A 24,976-nucleotide genomic window follows, 5' to 3' on the forward strand; every position below is an offset into this window, starting at 1 on the left:
AATGCTGTGTCTGCTTTCGGTGAATCCTTTTCCTTCAACCTTCAGAAAATTGATTTAAACTATGGATTTTTGCAAAACTTCGCATTCTTTTAAGGCCAAATGGAAACATGACAACAGAAATTTTCGGAAAGTGTTGCTATTTTTACTGGTAGCTTCTCACTTTAGGTAATGTATATTTACAACGAAGGGGAGGTACACGTGCACCTTTGTACCCCCCTAAATCAGGCCCTGCGTGCCAGTTATCCATTTTGAACACTGCCAATCACATGTGGTTTTTTTAACTAGATCGAATTACCAAAAACTTTTATATATTTACTCTGTCTGTCCGTGTGTCCGTCCGGGAGACACAAAATCTCAACAACTACTTGATGGATCACCAGAAAATTTGGCCAGAATATAGGTCAAACCTTTGGAATAGAGTTCATTGAGAAGAGGTGATTCATCTAGTTGATTTCAAGATTTGGGCAATCAAAAATCGGTTATTCAGAATGAACAAAAAGTTGGTATTTAGATTTTTTAAAAATATGACTCTATACTAAACTCATAACTTTTCTTTTGTTTTTATTTATTTTTAGCTTTGTTGCAGCACCATCTTGTAGAAGGCGTCCATTGCGCAGTGTCGCTACATTCTAACGTCACTCTGAAGACAGCTGCTGACACAATCCTGAGAGGGAAATGTGACGTTAACGGAACAACTCGTATAAATGGTGCCAAAATAGAAATACCAAATTTATTAGCATCCAACGGGTTCGTGCATATTGTTGACAAAGTACTCCTTCCACGGAGAGGTAAGAAACTTGTATATAGGTGTATCGAGGTAACTTGTAAACTCGAAGCGCTAATCCTAGCTATCAAAGCAAATTTTAAAATATGGAATGTAATTAAATGGGTCCTTATTAGTGATGAAAGTTTGAATCAATTTCTAGAAATGTTTCTTTTCAATCAATTCCAACGGATTCGTTTTTCAGGCGTCTGAGCGAGTCTCTTTTTCATCTAAAAGTATTTTTTTTTGGGGGGGGGAAGTCTCTATCAGTCTCTATTTTTGAAACATTACTACTATTAGTGCAATGGTTTTGTTATTACGTATATTATATATAATGTTCCTGAGATGTCAAATCATATTGATGTTATTGCATCTTTGAAAAAAAGCCCGTCCCCATCCAGGACCAAAAATAAAAGCTTTGTTCTGTTCAAGACTTTACAGCTGAGTTGTCCCTCAGCTTTCTTTGTATATGTTCAAAAATTAAAAATGTCTTTAATCTTTTATGAAGATTGGAAAATAGATAAATATATTTTTTATTTCTGGTCTTAACTGGCATCTTGGTAGGGGTAAATCACTATAAAAAATGCTACATTTTCTAACTTATGACTGAAAGTTGCTTTCTGAAGTTTGTTATCAGAGGCAGGTTGGTCTACAAAGTATCCTTTTTCGCTTTATTTAGTCTACGAAATCTCCTTTCTTTTGTGCTTCATTTGGTTTACAAAGTAGCTATTTTCAATGCCATTAGACGTTGCGATGCCTGGTTTGCTATACCGAATCCTTCGTCTGGTAAGTTGATGTGTTCTAGAAGTCTCCCTTGGTTCTGTAATCTTGTGTTTTCAAGAGAAATCATGCTTTTGTTAAACATCGAAATGGTCTGGCTTCAATGGACTTTTTTCTTTTTCGGACAAAAGGTTGCAATTTAGACACACCATCGGTTGTAATTTAGTTTTGTTTTCAATATACCACATACTAAAAATCTCATAAATACAGGGTGGTCGTGCATGAATATCGGAAAATTCGTGAGATGAATCTACAGGTAAAAACAAGCAAAAAATGTCATATGAACATTGGGTGAATGCGGCTTCGTTTGGACGCTAGAGGCGTCTGAAATGTCACCTTCCGAGGTGGCAATTTGCAATATCTCAAGAACGGAGAGAAATACGAATGTCGGGTCAAAACATATCAAAGGAAACCCCATCCGAAGAATCCAATTATGCATAAGTGGTGGCGAAACAGTGGCGGCGCTAGAGGGGGGCACAAAGAAAGTGAATGAAACATGGAGAAAAGTGAACAATTTACACTGAAAAATTGTAGGAGGGGATGTTACTTGGAATATGCAACAACAAATGTTAATGAACAAAGGCAACAACGGCTAGTCTGTAGGGACTTTATGGGAGGCGGATTCTAGGAATACAGTATCTTTGTAATGGTGAGAAATAGGAATATCGGGTCAAAAGATATCAAAGGAAATGCCATCCGAAGAATCCAATTATGTATAAGTGATGGCGAAACAGTGGCGGCGCCAGGGGAAGCATAAAGAAAGTGAATGAAATGTGGAGAAAGGTGAACAATTTACACTGACAAACTGTAGGAGCGGATGTTATATGGAACATGCAGCAACAAATGTTAATGAAGAAAGGCAACAATGGCTACGCTGTAGAAACACTATGAGAGGTGGAATGTTGAAATACAGTATCATTTTAACGGAGAGAAATAGAAATGTCGGTTGAAAAGATATCAAAGGAAATCCTACCCGAAGAATCCAATTATGCATACGTACTGCGGAACAGTGGCGGCGCATGGGAGCTGCAAAGAAACTGTTAAACACTCTTAGTGATGAAACGTGCAGATGTAAAAAACACGTATGGAAGATGAGACCCAGTGTACTGTAAAAACAAGAGGTATTGTACTTACCATGGTCAACATAATGCCATTCTATAGCAGCTGTTCAATATGTCCTCCTTGTTCTTCAAGACAGACAGTTACACGATGGCGTAAGGATTCTCTGACTGGTGCCAATATCGCTGGCGTTTGCCGTAATGTGGCAAATGCAGCACATACACGCTGGCGAAGATCTTCAACATCATGCAGGGGCCGTGTATACACGAGACTCTTCACGTAACCCCACAGGAAAAAATCTAGGGGATTCAGGTCGGGTGAACGTGGGGACCATGCTGTCTTCCACCACGACCTATCCATCTGCGTGGAAATGTTTTGTTCAGATATGCACGAATGGTGTGACATGAGTGGGCAGGGGCGCCATCATGCATAAACCACATACACTGTCGTGTCCTCAGTGGCACATCTTCAAGCAGAATAGGTAGGTTCTGAGTCAGAAATTGGAGATACAATATTGCGTTCAATCACTGTGCTAAGAAATGCGGTCCCACAACGTTGTCGCCAATAATACCAGCCCACACATGCAATTGGAAACGGTGTTGATGCTTCGTCTCTACAATTGCATGCGGGTTGTTGAGTGCCCATCGATGGTCATTGTGGAAATTTGTGATGCCATCCCGTGTGAATAATGCCTCATCCGAGAACAATACCTATGTTAGAAAGGCTGGTGATACACGGCAGCGGCGGTATAACCAACGACAGAAACGTCGTCGGGTTTCATAGTCACCATCGTATAACGCATGCGTTCGTTGTACGTGGTATGGTCTGAGATTATTACTATGCAAGGTGCTTAGCACGACTTGATGCGAAACGTGTTCCTGCCTTGCTATTCGTCGGGTACTAATACTCGGGTTCCGGGTCACATGTCGGAGTACCCTCTCTTCCAGGGGGGTGTTCGAACGCGTCGTCGTCTCGGAATGTCTGTGTTGGGAAGGAATGACCCAGTGTCCCGCAATCGCTGATGAATACGAATAAACATCCCCGGTGCTGGAATTTGTCGATCTGGGTAGCGTTCTGCATATAACCTACATGCTTCTTCTGCATTACCTTCCGCTAAGCCGTACATCAAATGCATATCTACCATTTCGGCGTTAGTGTATACTACCCTATTCGTTGTGGTGCATTACACATAGCGCTTGTCAACATCAACACTGTTTCACACGACACAAAGTAAACCACATTCACATACACATGGATTACTGCCCTGCCTGTAGAGTGTAGCACTAAAACGCTTGTGCTGTTACTGTCATTGCCCCATTCAGTACGAATGAACTGTGCGCTGTCCTCTGCACCTTCGATGTGAACGCTCTCGTTACCCACGCTTTCATTACTCCTATAACTAACTCTACTACGCGACGCTCTGCACTCCCCCTTGTTCCACCTACTGTAGCTATGCGCCCTCTGTCATCGGACATGTATCATACAGTACACCTAGAGTTGTATTCCTTGTTTCCTGATTGGATTACTGCCCTGCCTGTAGAGTGTAGCACTAAAACGCTTGTGCTGTTACTGTCATTGCCCCATTCAGTACGAATGAACTGTGCGCTGTCCTCTGCACCTTCGATGTGAACGCTCTCGTTACCCACGCTTTCACTACTCCTATAACTAACTCTACTACGCGACGCTCTGCACTCCCCCTTGTTCCACCTACTGTAGCTATGCGCCCTCTGTCATCGGACATGTATCATACAGTACACCTAGAGTTGTATTCCTTGTTTCCTGATTGCTTTCAAATAGTTGTGTTTTCACCAATTTCAACTTTTCTCCATGTTTCATTCACTTTCTTTGTGCTTCCCCTGGCGCCACCACTGTTTCGCCATCACTTATACATAATTGGATTCTTCGGATGGCATTTCCTTTGATATCTTTTGACCCGACATTCCTATTTCTCACCATTACAAAGATACTGTATTCCTAGAATCCGCCTCCCATAAAGTCCCTACAGACTAGCCGTTGTTGCCTTTGTTCATTAACATTTGTTGTTGCATATTCCAAGTAACATCCCCTCCTACAATTTTTCAGTGTAAATTGTTCACTTTTCTCCATGTTTCATTCACTTTCTTTGTGCCCCCTCTAGCGCCGCCACTGTTTCGCCACCACTTATGCATAATTGGATTCTTCGGATGGGGTTTCCTTTGATATGTTTTGACCCGACATTCGCATTTCTCTCTGTACTTGAGATATTGCAAATTGCCACCTCGGAAGGTGACATTTCAGACGCCTCTAGCGTCCAAACGAAGCCGCATTCACCCAATGTTCATATGACATTTTTTGCTTGTTTTTACCTGTAGATTCATCTCACGAATTTTCCGATATTCATGCACGACCACCCTGTATATCTCTTCGTTACGGAGATACAACGCTTCAAACAGTGCAAAAATTAGCTGTGTACGTCACGGCAACAAAAACAAGCGTTTTGGAATTACGTCATATCTCGATATCGCTTTCTAAGCCATATTGAAAGCTTCACGGAATATTGTCATATCTATTGCAGTTTCTTACTGTAAACTACGAATAAATTTAGTGGTACAGTGAAAGAAAACGTGACAAAATAACTAAAACACTTACCGTATATAAACGTAACGTGTTAATAAGATCTACTCTCCTAGTTTCTCTAGAATTCAGCACTATAATGACCTGCACTGATGGTTTTACCTCGCCTCAGAAAGACATGATGGATCACTACGTACAACTATATACCGCCATACCAGCCACATATCTTCTGTGAGTGGAACGAAATTTAGGAAACGGTACTGCATTCATCACGATCCAACTGTTGTACAGGCCGTTTATGATTCTCAGAGCAAATTCAATTTTCATCTAAAGCGACAATCTGATGCTGAATACTTTTGTGGTTATTCCATATACTTAGAGAACTGAACAACTCTAGACAGCAATTGTTGTTGGCCGATTACTCCAATGAGTCCAACATTTTCACCTCACCAATTTTAAATGGAGCTGTTGAACGACAGTGGCATGGTGTTAGTCTTAACTCGTCTGTAGTGAACGAACACTTCCCCCAGGGTCCACTTCAGAGCTCTAGTCGAGGGTACATGGCGGTACATGGCGTATACCTCTGCTTAATCGTAGTCATTAGAGTGTACCTTCTGCTTCAAAGCTTACAGTACTTTCTACTTTTGTTTCGTTTATATTTTTATTTAATTGGGCTATGACTCCAATGATAACCCGGCGTCGGGATGTGGCGCCTCCATCGTCCACTTCGGATCTGCAGTCAGCCTGGTCCTCCAGGTTGGTGGTTGTGCCGGGCCGATCACCCCGCATTTATAACCTGGGATCGAGCACAGTACAAAGACAAGTCACGGATGTGGACTGCTCTTTTTGGATGCCAACATTGCTATGGCCTGTTTATGATAAATGAATTTGTGGTTTTAAGACGCATGGATCCGGAGCCATGGGACGGAGTAGCGAAGCGCATGGAATGGATCGAATGTTGCCGTAAATGGTTGGTGGGAGTCTTTAGAAGTGCTGATTTAAGTAAGAAGTGTCATCAAAAAGATGACATGAAATGCTTTTACACTATAAAACAGTAATGTATCCTTTATATTTTAATTGAATAAATACATACGTTTTCATTTAAAAAGATACATCTTTTATGATAATCATAGATGAGCGTATATCCTCTGAAAATTTTAGGACTACAGCACTGGTCCACTTCCACGAAGTTCTTGATGAGCTCATCCAAACATGATTACTGATGGGTTCATTTTGCAATGCTGTATTACCGGAACGAAACTTGTCAAACAAACGGCGAATGGTGCGTTCATTCGTCATTCCTCGATCAAATGCACTGTTAATGTTTCTCACGACTTGTTTTCTTTCTCCGTTTGAACCATGATAAAGAAACACCATTCGCAATTGTGTGTTCTTCATAGTAGGTCTACACTTCATACGATCCTGTTCAAAAGTGCGCTGCCTTATGGCTGACTGTCTAGATACCCCAACCTGATTACTGGACATGTATACAGTGAAGTTTGTGGTGTTAGATTTGTGACTTTAGTCCATCCCTCTGTTGTGTTATTGAGGTGAGTTCCTCCAGACGTTAAATCACACATTTCATTTGCACTAACTTGACATTACCATTTATTCTAGAAGTCAAAGTGCTGGTATACTAGTATTCACATCCTTATATACATATATATATATTATCATTTGTGCAATTATATTTCAATTAAATACATTCCTTATAATTTTACCAATAAATATATATCAATAATTTACTTTAAAGAAATACTTTTAAAAAATCTTTTTCTTCAAAACGGTTAGGCTGTTTATGTGGTAGATAAGGAAGCGTTTCATGTAATCTAATAGCCACCGAGGCCCGAAACTTTCATTGTAGTTTATAGATATAAATTTGACTATGGTTCAATGCACTTTTCCATCCAGCTGCGTAAAAAAATATTATTACTATTTTATTATGAAATTGTTTTTCTAAGATTTTTTAAAATTATTTTTCAGCCCGTCAACTTCTAGATATTGCTAACGACATCGGACTGTCGATTCTTCTGTCTCTCCTGCCAAATACAGGGCTCCTAAGCGCCTTCACTGTGAGGGGACCATTCACCATATTTGCTCCGACCAACAAAGCTTTCCAAGGTAAGCCTACAACAAATTTAAATAAGTATTTATTGCCTTAAACAAATGATTTACCAATCTTTTTAAATAGAATGTATTACTTAATGTGAAGTAGTATTGATATGCAGATACGGAACAACTGAGGGGACGTTAGAGGATGAATCCTCTGGAAAGAAAAAAAAATATATTAAACAACACGCAAATTTAAGCAGATTCATACTTTTTGCTTTTCTATAGAATTGTAATCCCTATACGTACTTCAGGCCTCTGTTGTCCGTAATTCGATCCCCGACCAAGCGAGATATTGTGGTAAAGAATATCATGTCCGTAACTTTCTCGCTGTTCTCTAGTTCCTCACACATTAATATTCCACTGATTCTTTCATGGTCATTCGGTTTCCTTTAATCGTCTGTCTCCTGTGTTCTTTCTCCTTTAGCTTATAGAACATAAGCAGAGCTGGATTTAGGTTTATTGGGGTCCTAAGCTACTGAAGGTAATGGGGCTCTAAACCCAGATAAACTTATTCACTCTATAGTATATATATATATACAGAAACGAAGTAACTAGTGATATTTTAGGAAGCAGGCTAGCAGAAGGGGACCCATATAAAGAGCCTATACAACACGAAGCACTGTTGCTAGATGTAGATTTTATTTAATTTATGTTTTTTTCTTATATTTTGGAAACGTACATTTATTTTTTCCTTTCATTTTCGGGACCCCCAAGTGAAGGGGGCCCTAAGCTATAGCTTGTTTAGCTTATACGTAAATCCGGCACTGGATATAAGCATGAGACGTAAATATGAAAGATTGTTGTTCTTGTTGTTTCAACATTTTATGTTTTTATGTACGTGTATATTTTAGCATCGTACACATCATAAAAGTTATAAGTTCCTCTTGGCGCCAATTGTTGCACAATGATGGCTTAGTGCCTAACGTTAAATTTCCAATCTCGATAATTGAACCAAATACAATAGACTTTCGACTATCGAGCCTAATATGAGGGCAAAGACAGGCTGGATAACAAAAAAAGCTAGATAGGCCAAAGTTCTATGATTCTCGTTTCCTGCCGCATCCATAACATTAACAAAACACTATGACCTCGTAGGCTAGTAGTTTATAGGAATAAATGTTTGTTATGCAGTGTACTGTAAGTATTTTTTTAATATATTAAAGAATGAATGAGTATCGTCTCATAGTGTGAAACTGAGACTTTCAAATTATACGAATTCAATACCCAAACTCGAATTACTGCATCTTTAAGTACTGGTTGGTATAGAGTAATAAGATCAAAGATAGCACCTGTTCCTCGGACGATGAATCCATATTAGAAAGCCATTACTTGCTATCCTTTAGTGGTTTTGTTCTATGGTGATAAAAGTTGAAACAGAAAATCGTTTTATTTCAACCACTTCCGGTTTGAATGGAGGGCTAAAGGAGAACATAATACCTATTCTTGAGACAATGAATCGATTGGCAAAAAGCCTGTCCATGATATCTTTTACCGTTTTGGCTCTATGGAAATCATATTGAAACCAGAAATAATACTTAGACCCTAATTTGAACCACTTTTGGTCGTGGTAGTGTATTGTGGCTAATCATGATATGCTGTCTTCACACGCAGAATCATTTGCAAGGAACAACTACTCACTATTTATTACCGTTTTTGTTCTATGGTGATAAAAGTTGAAACGGTGAATGGTGAATCAGAAATGGTGAATTTTAACCATTTCCGGTTTCAATAGGGGATTTACGGAACAGACAGAACGTACTCTTGGGACGCTGAATCGATTGCACGAAACCTTTTCTTGTTAGAATTTACCGTTTTTTCTGTACGGAAATCAGTAGGGTCTTTTGAAACAGGAATTAATAGCAAATTCGAACCACTTTGATTTAGGTAGAGTGGTGGGAATAGTCATAAGACGTTGTGTCAAGACGCTCAATCGTCTTCAAAATAAAAATCCTTCCTACCTGTTACAATTTCCGTTCTATGGCGATTAATGTTGAAGCCGGAAATGGCTAATTTTAACCACTTCTGGTATGAAGAGAGGGTTTTAACGGAACACATGGAACCTATTCTTGGTACACTCAATCGATTGCCAAAAAAAAAAAAAAATCTTGATAGCATTTATCGTTTTTACTCGACGGAAATCAGTATCCGAACCGGAAGTAATAGTATATTTGAGTCCCTTCCGGTTTTGGTAGTGTTGTGGTATATGTTGTCGTAGGACGCTGAAACGTTTGCAAAAATAAAGAATGGCAAATTAGAGATATCAACATCGGTATTTAGAAATGACTATTACTGTTCTAGAATTTTTACTTTATATTTTACGACTTGTAGGAAACATATTACAAGATTTGTTGCTTTGAGAAATAGACCCCATTGTACCTTTTCGAGACGAGATAGCCTCAACTGTTGTCTTGTTAGGTGTTCAGGGAATAAAAATAATCTACGAAAGTGTCTTGGTAAGCGCTATTCAGTTTTATAACTAAGAGAATTTTCTATTTATTTATTTATTTATTTATTTGATTTAGAAGAACTAGTTCCACATGAAGATTTGGAGCAAAGAGGCTCATATAACTAACTAAAACTAACTAACTCTATGGCCTATGGAACTTGGAGGTTCAATGCCTCGTTCACAAAAGCTCTCCACTGACTTCTATCTTATCTGACTTATCTAACTTGATCCAGTTTCTACTTTGTATTCCTTTTTCTGCGAAATCCGTCATAAAATTGTCCTCTCATCTGCGCCTAGGTCTTCCTAATAGTCGTTTCCCGCTTGGATTTCCATTTAAAACTTTTAAAGCGTTCCTACTTTCTTCCATCCTGGCTACATGACCTGCTCACCTTAGCCTCCTAGATTTGATGACCCTAATAATGTTTGGTAAACCGTATAAATTATTAGTTCCTCGTTTTGAAGTTTCCGCCTTTCCCATTCCCGTTCCTCTTGAGTCCGAATATTCGTCTCAGGATCTTGTTCTCAAATACTTTCAGTCTATGTTCTTCCCTCACAGTAAGCGACCATGTTTCGCAACCATATAGAACAACAGGCATAATTATCGTTTTATATATTTTAAGCTTCAAATTCCTCGACACAATTCGCGACGACAAGAGATTCTGAACTGAATAATAACACGAATTCCCTGATTTTAGCCGGCATTTAATTTCTTCGTGAATATAATTGTCGTCTGTCTATTGATCCTAAGAGGCTCATATAGTAAAGAATAATAGATAAGTGTGTAAGTTAAAGTGATATATGATTGGTTTGTTCCACAAGTTAATTGAATTACTCAGGATACACTATCCTTAACGTTATTGAATTACTTTAAGACTATCTCTGCTTAGCACCGTAAATTACCGCAAGATCGAGCTATTGATAGTTCTTATATCATTTGCCTAATTCGTAACTGGCCCGTAAAACTACAGTTGGCACTGTTTAAATATAAATTCATGCTTCCAGATAGTCAAAAGAAGTGGAGAAGTAAGAAGAGAAGTAATAGGGCTTCATTCTCTTCACTGCAAGCTTTCGGTGATTAAGTTGGTAAAGAGGAATCGGTTGTACTTAACATCGTTTTCAACAAATGTGCATATCAACACCTGTCTTGCCATAAGATATAAAAGGGGAAACTTCCTTGTCGGCGATAGGACCAAGAGTTTATGAAGATTTAAACTATTTGTGTGCACTAAGTGTGGTATATCCTATGATAAGAAATTCGAACAGATATGAGTTGATGTTTGTACATATTGGCGTGAAAACAAGTGAGAGTGCGGAAACGGTTTCCAAAAACATCACACCGTCAGTTTGTGTTAACTCTAAGAAAGCAAGCATCGTATTGAGATTAGGATGCTTAGGACATGTCTCATCCAATTTGTATTTGGAGTTCGTAACGAAACGGCTCGAAGATGCATAAACCTGCACAAAAGCTAACATATTAGTAGAAAATGGATCTGCCAGTCCAGTACAGCAGACAGAACCTGTCTTCCTTCCTTCCTTTATTTATTATTATTTTTTTTTCCTTACACCAAAAGCTACGCTTCTTAGGACGGGTACCAAATAGAGATGGAGAAAGCATCAGAAGCAAATGTAATAAAATTACAAAGATCGTCAAGCTCATTTTCTCCAGCTTTAGGTTCTATCAGTCTTTTTGCATAGACGCAAACAGACATTACCCACTTGATATGCAAGTGGTGTAGAAAATTCATCCCGAAGGATACCGTAAATGTCCAGTCTGAGTCAAGCAATGGTTTCGCAATTCAGCAGAAATCGTTTTGCTTAAGCGTCAAATAAGGTTTTAAGACCATCAAACCTATACAGAGAGACGGAGTTCAACCAAATACGACATAAGAATCCAAGAAGTTCAACGTGTGTTTAACTTATTAGATTGATTGAATTCATATCGGAGAAACAAGTGTCTTAAGTGTGTGTGGGGGAAGGGGGGATTTGGACAGGTCGTTGCCTGATATTAGTCACGAAAAATAGTATTGATACCTTCACGGGAAGAGTTACAGGGTGCGGATATTGGGAAGTTAAAGGCACCGCACACTGATAAAGCGGGAAGGAAGAAAGAGATGTGATTTCAAGTTGTTGATAGATTCGAAAAACAGTGAAGAAGAACAGACCACGGCAGAGGAGAAAAAGGAAGCCAACCAAAAGTAGATGATATGAAATGGTAACTTTCAGTTTAACGTCCCTCTTCTAGGTTAAGGAGTTGGATTATTAAGGTAAGTGAATAATGATGGATAATTAGTGGAATGAGAATGTACGAGGAAACTGGAGTACCCCGAGAAAACCTATGACATGATGTTGCCCACTACAAACTTACCTGCCGGGGATCGAACCAAGGACCTCATGCACCAGGCGTAAACGCTCTACGACTGAGCCACCGTGCCCCTCAGTAGAAGAAGAAGAGTGGAAGCTTAGAAGTAAGAAGAGAACAGAAGATAGTATAAGGGAGCAAGACAGCAAGAATCGGAAGCAGTGAATTCAGAAGACGGGAACAAAAACGGAGGAAGAAATGTGGCATGAGGTAAAGAGGAACAGAACTAACAAAGGACTGAATCAATGAACCAGTTGTTACTGGTTCATTACTATACTGATGAAGTTTTATAAATTGTTGAAGAAGTCAATTTAGAAGAAGGAGGAGAAATGATTCTTCTGTACTTTCTGAGGGGACTGTTGAGGGAATGAAATAAAGTGTCAAAGTGGTTTTGTATTTGCGCCATTCGTTTATTGTTATTGTATAATAACTAGGAGAGTTATCTGTTTAGATATTTATTGATTGATTTAGAAGATTCAAATTCTGTATGAAGATTTAAAGCAAAGAGGGTCGTGTAGTAAAGAACAATAAATAAATGTGTAACTTGAAGTCATCGATGATAGTTTATTCCATAAGTTAATACGTTATTGAATTCAGTAAAGATTATCTGTGATTAGAGTTAAGTAAATTGAATTACTCATGCTAGTCCTTCCTTCATTTGCTTATTTCGTAACTAGCAATAATTAACCCGCGTATCACAAATAACAATGGGCAACTATATGGAGCTCAATTCCTGTAAATCGAAATAAGTGAATTGTTACAAGCTGGGCTAACTGATTGAAAACCAATTTACCTTAGTCAGTGATGAATTTAGACATCTTGCAGCCTTAGACAACTTTTAGCCTTACTTAAGGCTCCCTCGCCTGTAAATTTATAATATCCAGCGTAAATCTGCTTATTCCGCTAATTCTTACCTCTTACATACTATCTCCGTTCCGCTTTTCTGCGAGTTTGACAATAAACAACTGATACCTAGGGGCGGATTAAGGCTTTGGGGGCCCTGGAGCCATCTATTTCAAGGGGGCTCTATGTTACGAATAATTCCAGCGCATAAATTTTCTTTGCTGCCTTCCACAAGCTCATAAGCTTACCGAAACACCGAGAACTATGCAGTAATATTTTAATGTCATTAAAATATGCTGTTATAATTTAATGTCATAATGCTGTTATTATGTCATTAAACGACATTGAAAAGGGAATTTGTCACAACAAGCTAATAATTTGGTTTGCAATAGAGGCCCAAAATAGCTCACTCGCTCACAAAATAAATATCGTAAAGACGCTGGTGGATACCGCCAGCGTAGCAAGCAGTAAAAAATAGTGTGGTTCTGAAGCCTATAATATAATAAGTTGATTGCTGTATTTTAGTATTAAAGAAAGGAATTTTTTTTTGGGGGGGGGGTCCCGGAGGCTGAGTTCCATTGGCTTCTGCTAACACCTCGTCGCAATGCACTTGCAATACTTCACGAAGAAGATTCCTTCAACACTCTTTTCGTTCTCATTACGAATAACCCACAATAAAATATTTCATTAAAATTAATAATCCTCTTTCAGCAAGTCAAAGCAACAACAAATTATCACAATAACATTTTTCTTACAATGTAAGTCTATGGATAACCAAAAACACCGGCACGACAAGATATATACGCTAGGGCCGTATTCAGAGTCATTTTCGCATCTGATTACCGTCATACTAAGGCTTGGCAACTGCATGAAACATATGTTAGTCGAACTTTCTAGTATGGTGCTAGTCACGCATCAGAACGACTCTGAATACCATTAGTAGTCTTTTGAAGCGAGAAACAATCAAGTCGTTAAATAGTTAAAGTTAGAAGCAGGAAAAAAAGTATTAAAAAAGAGACGCAAGTACCATTTGTCTTCCTTCTTATTCTGAAAGAAGGAAAATAGTCGTTTGGGGAAAATAATGCTATTTAAATTACCTGCAATAGCCTTTTTTCAAAAAGTAAACAGTATGTTTTCAAAAGGAAAATATACTGGAATAATATTTTGTCAGGAAATTGTTTTGTAGAAATAAGAACACGAAAATGACCTAAAACATAATGGGGGGGGGGGTGCTCAAGGGTTCTGAGCCCGGTTTCGGCACCTACCCCTCGCAGCACAAGCATTCCCCCTTTCTTTCTTCTTTCCACAGATCAACGCTTCTTTCCAAATTCTAGCGCACATCTGGGTGATGATTATTCCAACGCTACCGCGGCCACGCTGCCAGTGCCTGCGGGCTGTTCTTCCCTGCAACTTAAGACACTGTGTTAATAGTACATAGCATTGCTACCAGATGGCAGGCATGTTCAATAATCCTTCTTCAACACGTGAAGGTAGTTTCGAGTGGCGAAAGTTATCGGGTCGATCGACACATTGTAGAGTATTTCTTAATACATTTCAATAGGCGTGGTGCGTTCTATTTTCCTTTCAATGTACTTCTGTGTCTTAAGGAAGTATGGACGTGGGGGTGTAGCTCAGATGGTAGAGCGCTCGCTTAGCATGCGAGAGGTACTGGGATCGATACCCAGCATCTCCAGAACATTTTATTTTCTTACTGCTCCTCCAGCGTCATTTAATTAATTTCGTTTCTAAAGCTAACGTAAGGATTTTGAAAATTCCTGACTTGTTTTGTACGTTAATTCATTGAAGTTTTAATGAATCTTCTCAAGCTACCAATGCCTTTTTGAAATCAGCTCACAATATGCATACACAACACGACAAATATACATATATTAATTGATAATATATAATTTAATCAATATCTCCAGCATTTCATATATTTGAAGAAAATAACCAGAATCTATTTTTTTCTTTACCTGGCTATATATGTTAATACAAAACACTATCGACATCAAGGAGGCAGGAAGTGAGATTGTTGGTCCTTTTACTAAAAATCAAATAAATCAGTAATTTGAATTAAGTTTCCAGGCAGGCTCGCAACCAGAGGGGGCTAGGGGGCCTGCCCCCTCAACTTTCCGTGGCCCCTCCAGACCTCAATACAAATTTCTATTATTAATACAAAAAACACAATTCAGATATTTGTAAGAGTACTTTTAATGACCTGCCCCCCCTAACATACGCACACACCCCCAAACCTCTGTGGCTGAATTTGGGCCTGTTTCCAGGCAGGAGCAGCATTTTCTAAATTTAATTGTCCAACATTTTGCTTTATCTTCTTACGTTTCCAACGTCTGTTGTAAACATACTATACCTGTTACGTGATGCTAAGGTTAACAAAATACAAAAACATTTGTCTCTTTGCTGAGACTGCCGTGAATATTAAGATAGCACTCTACCACACTCTTTCCCACATCCTTACCGTTCCCTTATCCCAATTTGAATCATTTTCAAAAAAAAAAAAAAAACTATTATTAATAATAAAATAAACAAATTTTGCCCTTTCCCCCCAAAAAAATCTGCCGATGTCCATGCAAAATACATATTTTTAAATAGAAATATTTTAACGATGGCATGTAGTTTTAACTGAGCACTTTGGTGGTGGTGGATGTGAACACCCCAAAATTTAATTCCTGCTAGTGACAAAACATAGTACAAATTTCGACTGACGCATCACTGGAAAGCCAAAGAAATAATTTATCGTAATTGTGTATTGGCAAATAATAGATGTAGTCCTGATTTTTTAAAAGGAACTTTAATTTGTATTTACAATAATGTAAGTTTCTTACTAGTTGCATTGTATATATTTGTTTTTTAATTATTTAAAATTTTCTTTCAGCGCTACCGAACGGAACTCTCGAAAACTTGCAAAATAATCCACAAGAGGGCAGAGCATTGCTACTGGGTCATATGGTTCCAGGTAGAGTGCTCACAAATCATTTAGTTGACAAGATAGTGCTGCCATCTCGTCAACCTGGGCGCAGTCTACGTATCAAACTCTTCCGAGGAGTGAGTAGTTTTATTGCTTTTATTTGCGAGGACTGTCCAGAGAGTACGAGACGTTTTGATTTTTTTTTTTTTTTTAAAGTAATAGAATGAAGAAACCAAATTGTATTACCTACTCTTAAGCTATTTTTCCACATAATTGCTATGCAAATTAATCGCTATGCAACTAACCATACCATGGCACAAGTTTTTCAATACCGTCACGGTAGAAATCTGCCGTGTGCGATTTCAACCACTGGCTTACACCGGCATGTAGTTCGGCGTCAGTGTCAAAGCGTTGTGTAGCGAGCCATGTTGTCATCGCTGGGTTGAGGTGGTAGTCGCTCGGCGCCAAATCCGGGCTGTATTATGGGTGAACGAACACAACCCATCCAAAACCATCCAAGAGCTCTCAGGTACGCTTGGCCGTATGTGGACTGCGTTGTCGCGGAAAACGTGGAAATTATTCCATGTCCGTACACTTCACAGAGTTGGCGATGGATTTCAATTGGCTTGTGGTTTTTTGCCAACAAAAACCTAATCACAGAACGCTCCTCACAAGAGACGGGATTTTCCATTGCAGCGCATATTGTAACACATCACAGGAAGCACAGTAAGAGCGTCACATTCCTCGCGCTATCACAGCTGGATGCGTACTGAGTGTGGCAACATTCTGACATCAAGATGGCGACTCTAGCCCCGCCCATTGCCACAATAGGCCACTTTCTGGACAGCCCTCGTATTTACAGTATTTATGTATTTACTTATTTACTTTTGGAGGAAACCGTAGCTCAGTAGTAGAGCACCTAGCTCTGGTGCATGGGGTCCCCGATCAAGTATGTTTGTGGTGGACAACATTGTCTCCGTCGGTTTTCTCGGGTTACATCTGTTCCTCCCACTTGCTTAAATTATCGTCTCCCTTAGCCTAAAAGGCATAATTGTGGGACGTTAAACTGAAATATTTTATTTTTCATTTAATTTTCAGATTTACATCTCATTCTCGTGCCCTTTAGATTAAAGGAGAAAATGAGAAAATAATGGTGAAATGGAGGGTGATTTCAGGGAGTGTCAAGGTAAGAAATTCTTCCGGAGATACTAATTTTTTCCTCGGGAAGTATCTGCTGACATGGATTACCAGAATTTTTGCAGTACTACCATGTTTTCAACCCCTTTTATGTTGAAATTCCCCTTGGAGGAAATCAGAAATCCACTAGATTGGAACCCATAATGGACAGGTCTTGCGATCATTACCTACGAAAACTAAAGGACACCAAACTTCACGAGACCATAAAGCTTTGTGAGCCCGTCCATTACAAATGCCAAAAGATATGGCCTTTATAAGGTATACAATACAGGGTGACCACAAATTCGCGCTACCCCTGAAAATAAGTAACATAAACCACTAAACGTAAGTAAATAGCTGCACGGAAAGAACTGAATGACATGAACAACAATGCTTTCGAGAAGTTTTATTGAGATAGGAAACATTAAGTGTTCAAAGAATCAGTCTGTCGATCGTCATTCTCATGACAAAGGATAATACACCACTAGGTTCTGTGCGACATTTTGCGGAGCATTGTAGGTGTAACTTGAGTGAAAGGTTGTTTCACAGCTTCTATCAATCCGGCAGTGGTATTGTAACGGTTCGAGGTATCAGAAAGTGGATCTTCTGACTCTGAGCAAAAGAACAGCACAAACACGGCACCAGTTTCACGTCAACTGACGGAGGTGAGGATATTTACAATGAGGACTCTCCTGTCAAACGCTCATTGGTACTTAGTCCTCTGCGACCAAAGAAGGAACACAATAAGTTGCATTGATTCAAGCCAAATCGAGATCATTCTGCAAGAAAAAAAAAAAGACCGAATTATTTCCGTGATTTCTTGACAAATTGTTATCGAAAGAGAATAAAACAACAACGGTTATGTCTGTGTTTAAGCTCATTTCCAATAACCCTTACAAACATTCACAAAATTACAATCCTGACTGAGGTACTTTTTTATATATCGTTCTGTAAAATTATATCTCAAAAACTGATTTTAGAAAAATGTGGTCGTGGTTAAAGAAATCCTTTAACTTCATCCTTTGTTAGCTTAAGAAATCTCAGCTTAATGAATTGATTCAGATTGATAACGTTCTTTTTTGTCACATAGATGTCCCTTAATGAAACATAATTTTTTATTTAACTTGTTGAAAGTTATAATATATATTTTAAAAATTTGATTTCATTGCTTAATTTTCCCTACGTTTTTATTCTGCTTTTCTCAGGTTTGTGCCCCCTTCCCTATAATTAAGCTTTCAAACTGTGTAATTGAATGAGCTCGTCATGAGCGCATGGGCATAACTGATAAACAAAATTACGGGTATGTTGATCGTAATTTTGAAATGTTGCAATGTTACAAAATGTAAAATATTACAACAGTAGTAACAAAATAATAATGATCCTGTGTTAAGATTTTTCTCTGTTCCAGAGGTCGATGGTGGAAAATGCTGTCCTTTTGAGGCCTGACATTGAGGGCAGTAATGGAGTGATTCATATTGTAGATAAAGTGCTACAACCACCACAAGAGAATATTATAGAATATCTACAGCGGAAAGGAAATTATTCTCGTTTCATCAATGCACTTAACAGGGTAAGTCATTGTTATTTTTAAATAGCTCTTATTAGGGAAGTACGCAGGGATTTATTTCGGAAGGGTGCAAATTCAGTATGAGCTGAGGCCTCATTATATTAGAGTTTGTCAGTTACACCTAAAATTAGATTAAATCTACAGAAAAGTCTGGATTCCCAACCCTTCGTTCATCCCTGGTCTTAGTTTAATCAAACTAACTGCAAATGTTAGTAAATGTACTGTTTGGCCAACCAGTGACATGTCGTGCGGCAAAAGAAAACATTTGAGAGGCAGAAAACTAACATATAGCATTGTTAACTTTATTTCGTCCTGAATCTGAGGAGAATCAAAGTTTTCATGGGATTTCCTGAGGGGAACGTTACTTTTCCACTTTTCTACATCAAAATTCATTTTAGTGCCCGTACACCGTAAAGATTATGAGCTCCATTTACCTCGAGAAATCAGTCTTACTCGAACCACTCCTGGTTTCTTCTTAAATATAAATCCTGAAAATGCTTTTTAATAGCCTTTCCTAAAAGCTTAATTCGCTTGTTTATGCTACGAAGCTAAGATGAGATGGTTTACAGAAGGATGATATTAGACGAAATGGTAAAATGAAGAAACTGAGAGAAAACAGAACCCCGAGAAAACACACACACATACTGTGATCAACATAAAACCCACTTGGTTTAAACTGGGCTTGAACCAGGGATCTCATGCACTAGAGGAGAACTCTCTGCCACTGGGCTAGAACGGCCGTTGTTATAACTCTCTGGTGTATTACATATCTCATTTTCAACCGACTTCAAAAAAGGGAGGTGGTAATTGATTCGACACTTTTATCTCTCATCTTTTCTACTCCATACTAACCAACATTAAATCCCAAAATGGTTGATTTCTGCCACTTACTTCCGGTTTGAATAGAACGTTAAGGGAGATGGTACGCACATATTCTTAAAATGGTAAATCGAATCTAAAAACAAAAAGATTCTCGCTACCTCTTTTTGTTTTTGCTCTATATAGGTCAAGGGTCAATATTGAAACCGGAAGTTGTAATGGATTCCTGTCACTTCCGGTTTTAGCTAGATAGTTAAGGATGGAGTTAATCTTGGGGCGCTTAATTGATTGGAGAAAACCACTTCTAGATTGTTCTTTCTCCATTTTTAATAACCCTGAACTGTCACTTGCCACGTTTTTTTTTTTTTTCACGTTGGCAACAGTTTACTGCACAAATGGCGCAAAATTCAAATCTTGCGTGAATTTTGGAACATCTATTACTTACCCCGTCCGTCCAGTCATCCGTACGAGAAAAAAAAAACTCAAGAACGACTTGATGGATCACCGTCAATTTTGGCCAGAATATAGCAGGTGAAAAGTTGTGGATCGAATTCGTTCATGGAGGTGATATCTAGACTAGAAGTGATAGAATCCAATCATTTCCGGTTTTAACGTTTATCGTTACAGACCAAAAACGATAACGGATATCTAGAAGTGGTTTTCTCCAATCAATTTATATATATATATATATATATATATATATATATATATATATATATATATATATATATATATATATATATATAAAAATTGATTGGAGAATTTTTTATATATAATCCAATCAATTTTATATATATATATATATATATATATATATATATATATATATATATATATATATATATATATATATATATAAATTGATTGGAGAAAACCACTTCTAGATATCCGTTATCGTTTTTGGTCTGTAACGATAAACGTTAAAACCGGAAATGATTGGATTCTATCACTTCTAGTCTAGATATCACCTCCATGAACGAATTCGATCCACAACTTTTCACCTGCTATATTCTGGCCAAAATTGACGGTGATCCATCAAGTCGTTCTTGAGATTTTTTGTTTGTTTGTTTGTTTTGTTTTGTTTCTCGTACGGATGACTGGACGGACGGGGTAAGTAATAAATGTTCCAAAATTCACGCAAGATTTGAATTTTGCGCCATTTGTGCAGTAAACTGATGCCAACGAAAAAAAAAAGAAAAAACGTGGCAAGTGACAGTTCAGGGTTATTAAAAATGGAGAAAGAACATGTTTTCATTGTTGAGCAATTTTTTTAAAAAAAAATAATGAAGATTTGGCAGCTACAGTTCTCAATTTTCTTACAAAATATAGTAGGAATAGTGATTTAACTCTTTTCAACTGAGAAGATATTAATTTTAAAAAAGTAGGGAGACTGAATCAATTTGTGATCTTAAATACTTTGGGGTTCAGAAAATCCACGAGTGATTGTTGCGAAACGAAATGCATCCACAACGTGTCAGTATCTGGTGCGAATTTTTGAGCTGGAGACGTCATTGGACCATTCTTCTTAGAAAAATGCGGCTGGTCAGGCAATAACAGTTAATGGTGCTCGATATTGCGATGCGATAAACCCGTTTTTTGTGCCTAAATTTACGATGTGGATGTTAAGGACATGTGGTTTCAACAAGACGATGCCATGTACCATGCAGCCCGAGAAACAATTCAATTACTGTATGAAACCCTGTAATTTCCCTTTTTTGTGATTAGAATTGGCAGCCCAGATTCATTTTACTTAACACCGTTTTACTTTTTTCTTTTGGGCTTTTTGATGTCTAAGGCTTATGCCGACAAGCCCACGATCACTCACGTCTTGAAGGAGGAAATTGAGCAGTGTATCAACGAAATTTAGCCACATTTATGCAAAACGGTCATGGAAAATTTCAACAAAAGATTGCGTATGTGCCAGCAAAACCGGGAAGCCATTTACCCGATATGCTATTCCATATATAACCCTATATTGTAAATTTTATGAAACAATAAAAAATTTACAATTTTATATTTATAAACGTGTTTTTTCTATCAAAATTACTTCTTGCGTGAATTTTGGGACACCCGGTACTTCGGATATAAAAGAGTTTTGATAAACCAAACTCCTTAAAAATCTACTTACTTCTGATGTATGGGATTCTTGGTTCGATTCCCGACCAAGTAACTTTGTAGTGGACAATACCGTGTCCGTGGGTTTTCCCAGGGTACGACCCTTTTCCTCCTATATCTCATTCCATCAATTCTCCATCATCATTCAGTTGACTTAATCTAGAGGTCTGCACGCAGTGGCGTAGGGAAGGGGGGGGCCCAGAGGGGCCGCCCCCCCCCCAAAGAGGTCCGACAATGTACTTTGGTACTTTGATGTTTGTAATTTTACATATATTTTTATGTGTATATATTTTTTTGTCTGTAATTTTTCTATATGTACCTATAACAGCACTTGGCCCCCCCCAAACACACATCCTGGCTACGCTACTGTCTGCACGGGCCGGAATTTTTAATATGGGACCGGTCCGGCCCGTGAATTTATAATGTGAGGCCCCACCCGATTTCGAAATACGTTTTAGCATTTAGACCCGAGCCCGGCCCGAGCTTGTGTGGTAATCAAATGTGCCCGAAATGAGCCCGAATTACAGAAACTTAATAATTAACGCAAAATTGTTTTTATTAACAGCAATTAGAGGTTTGATTTTGCAGTTGTGCTTTAAAAGTTCTCCTGAAAGAACGGTGCAATATATATCGTTGTACAGTATATTCACAAAGTTAGGCCCGAAAAGGCACGAGAAATATGGTTGTATATTTAAAAATTTACAACCCGAGCCCGGCCCGGGCCCGAAGTGATATATGATCTTTAGGCCCGAACACATGCAGACCTCTACCTTAATCATCGTCTCCCTTAGCCTAAAGGGTATATAATCGTGGGACGTTAAACTAATTTTTTTTCAATTTTTTCCTTAAAAATCAATAAAAGATGATTTTTTTCAGGATACGAAAACTTACTAGTTAAGAGCCTGCCTTACTAAAAATAATACAAAATTTATCGTTTTTCTTTTGCTTGATTATTCATCAGTGAAAGGAGATAATGAAATGAAAGCTACCACAATCATAGATAATGCTATTCTACAACAGAAAATATGAACCTGAAGAATGTTCAGTGTTGCCATCCATATAAATTACAGTGTTGCCAGAAAAACAAATTCCCTAAAACCTAAGTTAAGGCAGCGAATAGAGGAATGAATTCAACTGCATTTCATTAGGCATCATGTTCCTTTGGTTTCTTGTGAACTACTTTTTAATAAACATTATTATTTAGTTTTAATAACTGTATGTTAAAACTATTTTGTTTATTACAAACTAAATAAAACTATTATTTAGAAAGTAGTTTACTGGAAACCAAAACAATATGATACGTAACCAAATGCAGTTGAGTCTGTTCCTCTACTCGCTGCCTTAACTTACATTTTAGGGAAATTGTTTTTCTAGCAACACTGTAATTTCTATGGATAGCAACATTGACCATTCCTCAGGTTCACATTTTCTGTTGTAGGATAACATTATCTATGATTGTGCTAAGTTGCATTTCATTATCTCCTTTCACTAATGAATAATCAAGCAAAAGAAAAATGGTAAATTTTGTATTATTTTTAGTAAGGCAGGCTCTTAACATTCAGGATCAACATTAATTACTTTCTGCTTTCAAAATTTTCTAAACACCTCTGCAAACAGAGTGTGAGCAATTACGAAAACGTTGAGTGGAAAGTATCATATTGCAAGCGTAATTGAAGATCACGTAGCCAATGTGCGTATAGAGGTAATGTGCGTGTATCTCAACTCAAAATTATAGTTTCATGTAGCTTTTCTTTTCTCCATTCAAAGATTGTAAACCAAATACGCACGTACAAGGATATTTAAGCCATGAATTGAAAATAGTACGTCATGGTGATACCTATATTATATCTTAAAATATCTTTCCATTCAACTCTTCAAAGCGAAAACAGGCACGAAGTGTTTATGGATTGCTATTTGCAGCTATTAAAAGCATAATACATCAGACAGACATAACCATGTCTTGGTTTTATTTCCTGTTCTGCGCTTCAAAGATTTTTTTTTTCAATCTCATGCCCTTTCTTTTTTTTTAAAAAAAAAAATGGCCGTAGTGCACCACCTTCGAAATCTCATGTAAAAAACCACTTTCACTTTTGAATTTCGCAATCGAATTATTTTTTTTCTTTCTTTCTTTCTTTCCTTTCTTTTGCAGCCAACAGTGGGGAAAATAAGGAGATGAAAAGGACCAGATAGATAATGACCGAATCGTTTCTCGATCTGTGAGGAAACAAACATCATCAATTCTTCTCTGCGTGACCTTTCGGGCTCGAGTCACATAGCTTTCTAAAAAACCCAACACATCATATCCATTCATTTTTTGTAATCAGATAGATGGCGCTAGTGTAGCAGAACGGATCGGGAAATAAGAATGATGTTTAGGGAGGGAAAAATACCTTGACCAAAATACAAAAAATGAAAGGGAAAAGACACACACAGAAACCGTTGCAATGTATGTTATTAGAGTGCCAAATTGTGTACCCAACGCCTACAGCTTGACCCATACGGAATATGCGGAAGATTCAAACATTTTTTTATTGTTTTTTAAACGAGTAAAGTTAGTTTTCTTCCGTTGTTGCAAACCTAATCGTATCTTTTCACAAGTAAAATTAATTAAAGTTTTTATTTAAACGTTTCATCTTGTAGATAGTTAATTTTGCTGAAGCGTGAAATTGTTTCAGAACAATACATCTGCGATAACGTTAAGCTATGTTTATTTTGTCTCATAGACGTATAAGAGCTTCAATTTATTTTGTTTGTAGATAATAATCACGCTTTTAAATCAGCTAAATGTACCACGGTTCTGCGAACACTTCCTTAAAAATCTACGTTGATTTACAATTTCTTATGTTGCCGGAAGTAGGATTTTGAATGAAATAGTAATAATATGGATTAGCTAAAACCATTCAGACGGGGAAGTTTTTATGTTTTCCAGGGAATGGTAATCAATATAACTGCCTACAAAACATATACTATGGAATCCGAGTTTAATTCATTCTATACAGGGGCAAGGGGACAATTGCCTTCCTCTCTGAGTTTGAAAAACACATGATTTTGAAGAAATTTATACTAGTAAAAATAGCGAAAATCCTACGTCGGCGTACAGTCTTGCCCCTGGCAAAATCTAAAATAACACTACTCGTTCCATGACCCCATTCGAAAAAGATGAAAATGAAATGAAATCTTGCAGTTTTACGTCTGACGGTTATGCCGGCAAAGCTAAAGGAGACGGTGATGATGAGAAATGAATGGAATGGTGTAATGAAGAAAGTGGGAGGAAACGGGATAATCGCGAGAAAACCTACGCACACGGTGTTTGTACACTATAAAGTTCATTTGGCGCGAGCTGGGATCGAACCAAGGACCCCATGCACCAGAGGTGAACGCTCTACCACGAGTCACCGCGATCTTAACCCCATTCGAGTTTCAAAACAATTTTTTCCCCTTTAGAAAATAGGAGTTAA

At 37.9% G+C, this 24,976-nt stretch overlaps 1 protein-coding gene and 1 non-coding gene across 4 annotated transcripts in view; both read left to right on the forward strand.

The window, feature by feature from the left end:
* Window positions 1–24,976, forward strand: part of LOC145681030 (transforming growth factor-beta-induced protein ig-h3-like) — a 125,372-nt gene that overhangs the window by 82,289 nt on the left and 18,107 nt on the right. For all 3 annotated transcript variants that reach the window (XM_081752337.1, XM_081752336.1, XM_081752338.1), the window contains exons 8-11: window positions 576–788; window positions 7,139–7,276; window positions 15,809–15,978; window positions 18,426–18,587. In XM_081752337.1, the coding sequence (XP_081608463.1) occupies window positions 576–788; window positions 7,139–7,276; window positions 15,809–15,978; window positions 18,426–18,587 (683 nt within the window). The remainder of the gene's footprint in view (window positions 1–575; window positions 789–7,138; window positions 7,277–15,808; window positions 15,979–18,425; window positions 18,588–24,976) is intronic.
* TRNAA-AGC (transfer RNA alanine (anticodon AGC)) lies at window positions 14,536–14,608 on the forward strand. Its single transcript has one exon. It is a non-coding gene; the product is annotated as a tRNA-Ala (tRNA).

Source organism: Thermobia domestica, chromosome 3 (assembly GCF_964235325.1).
Source record: "Thermobia domestica chromosome 3, izTheDome1.hap1.1, whole genome shotgun sequence".
Taxonomy (NCBI): domain Eukaryota; kingdom Metazoa; phylum Arthropoda; class Insecta; order Zygentoma; family Lepismatidae; genus Thermobia; species Thermobia domestica.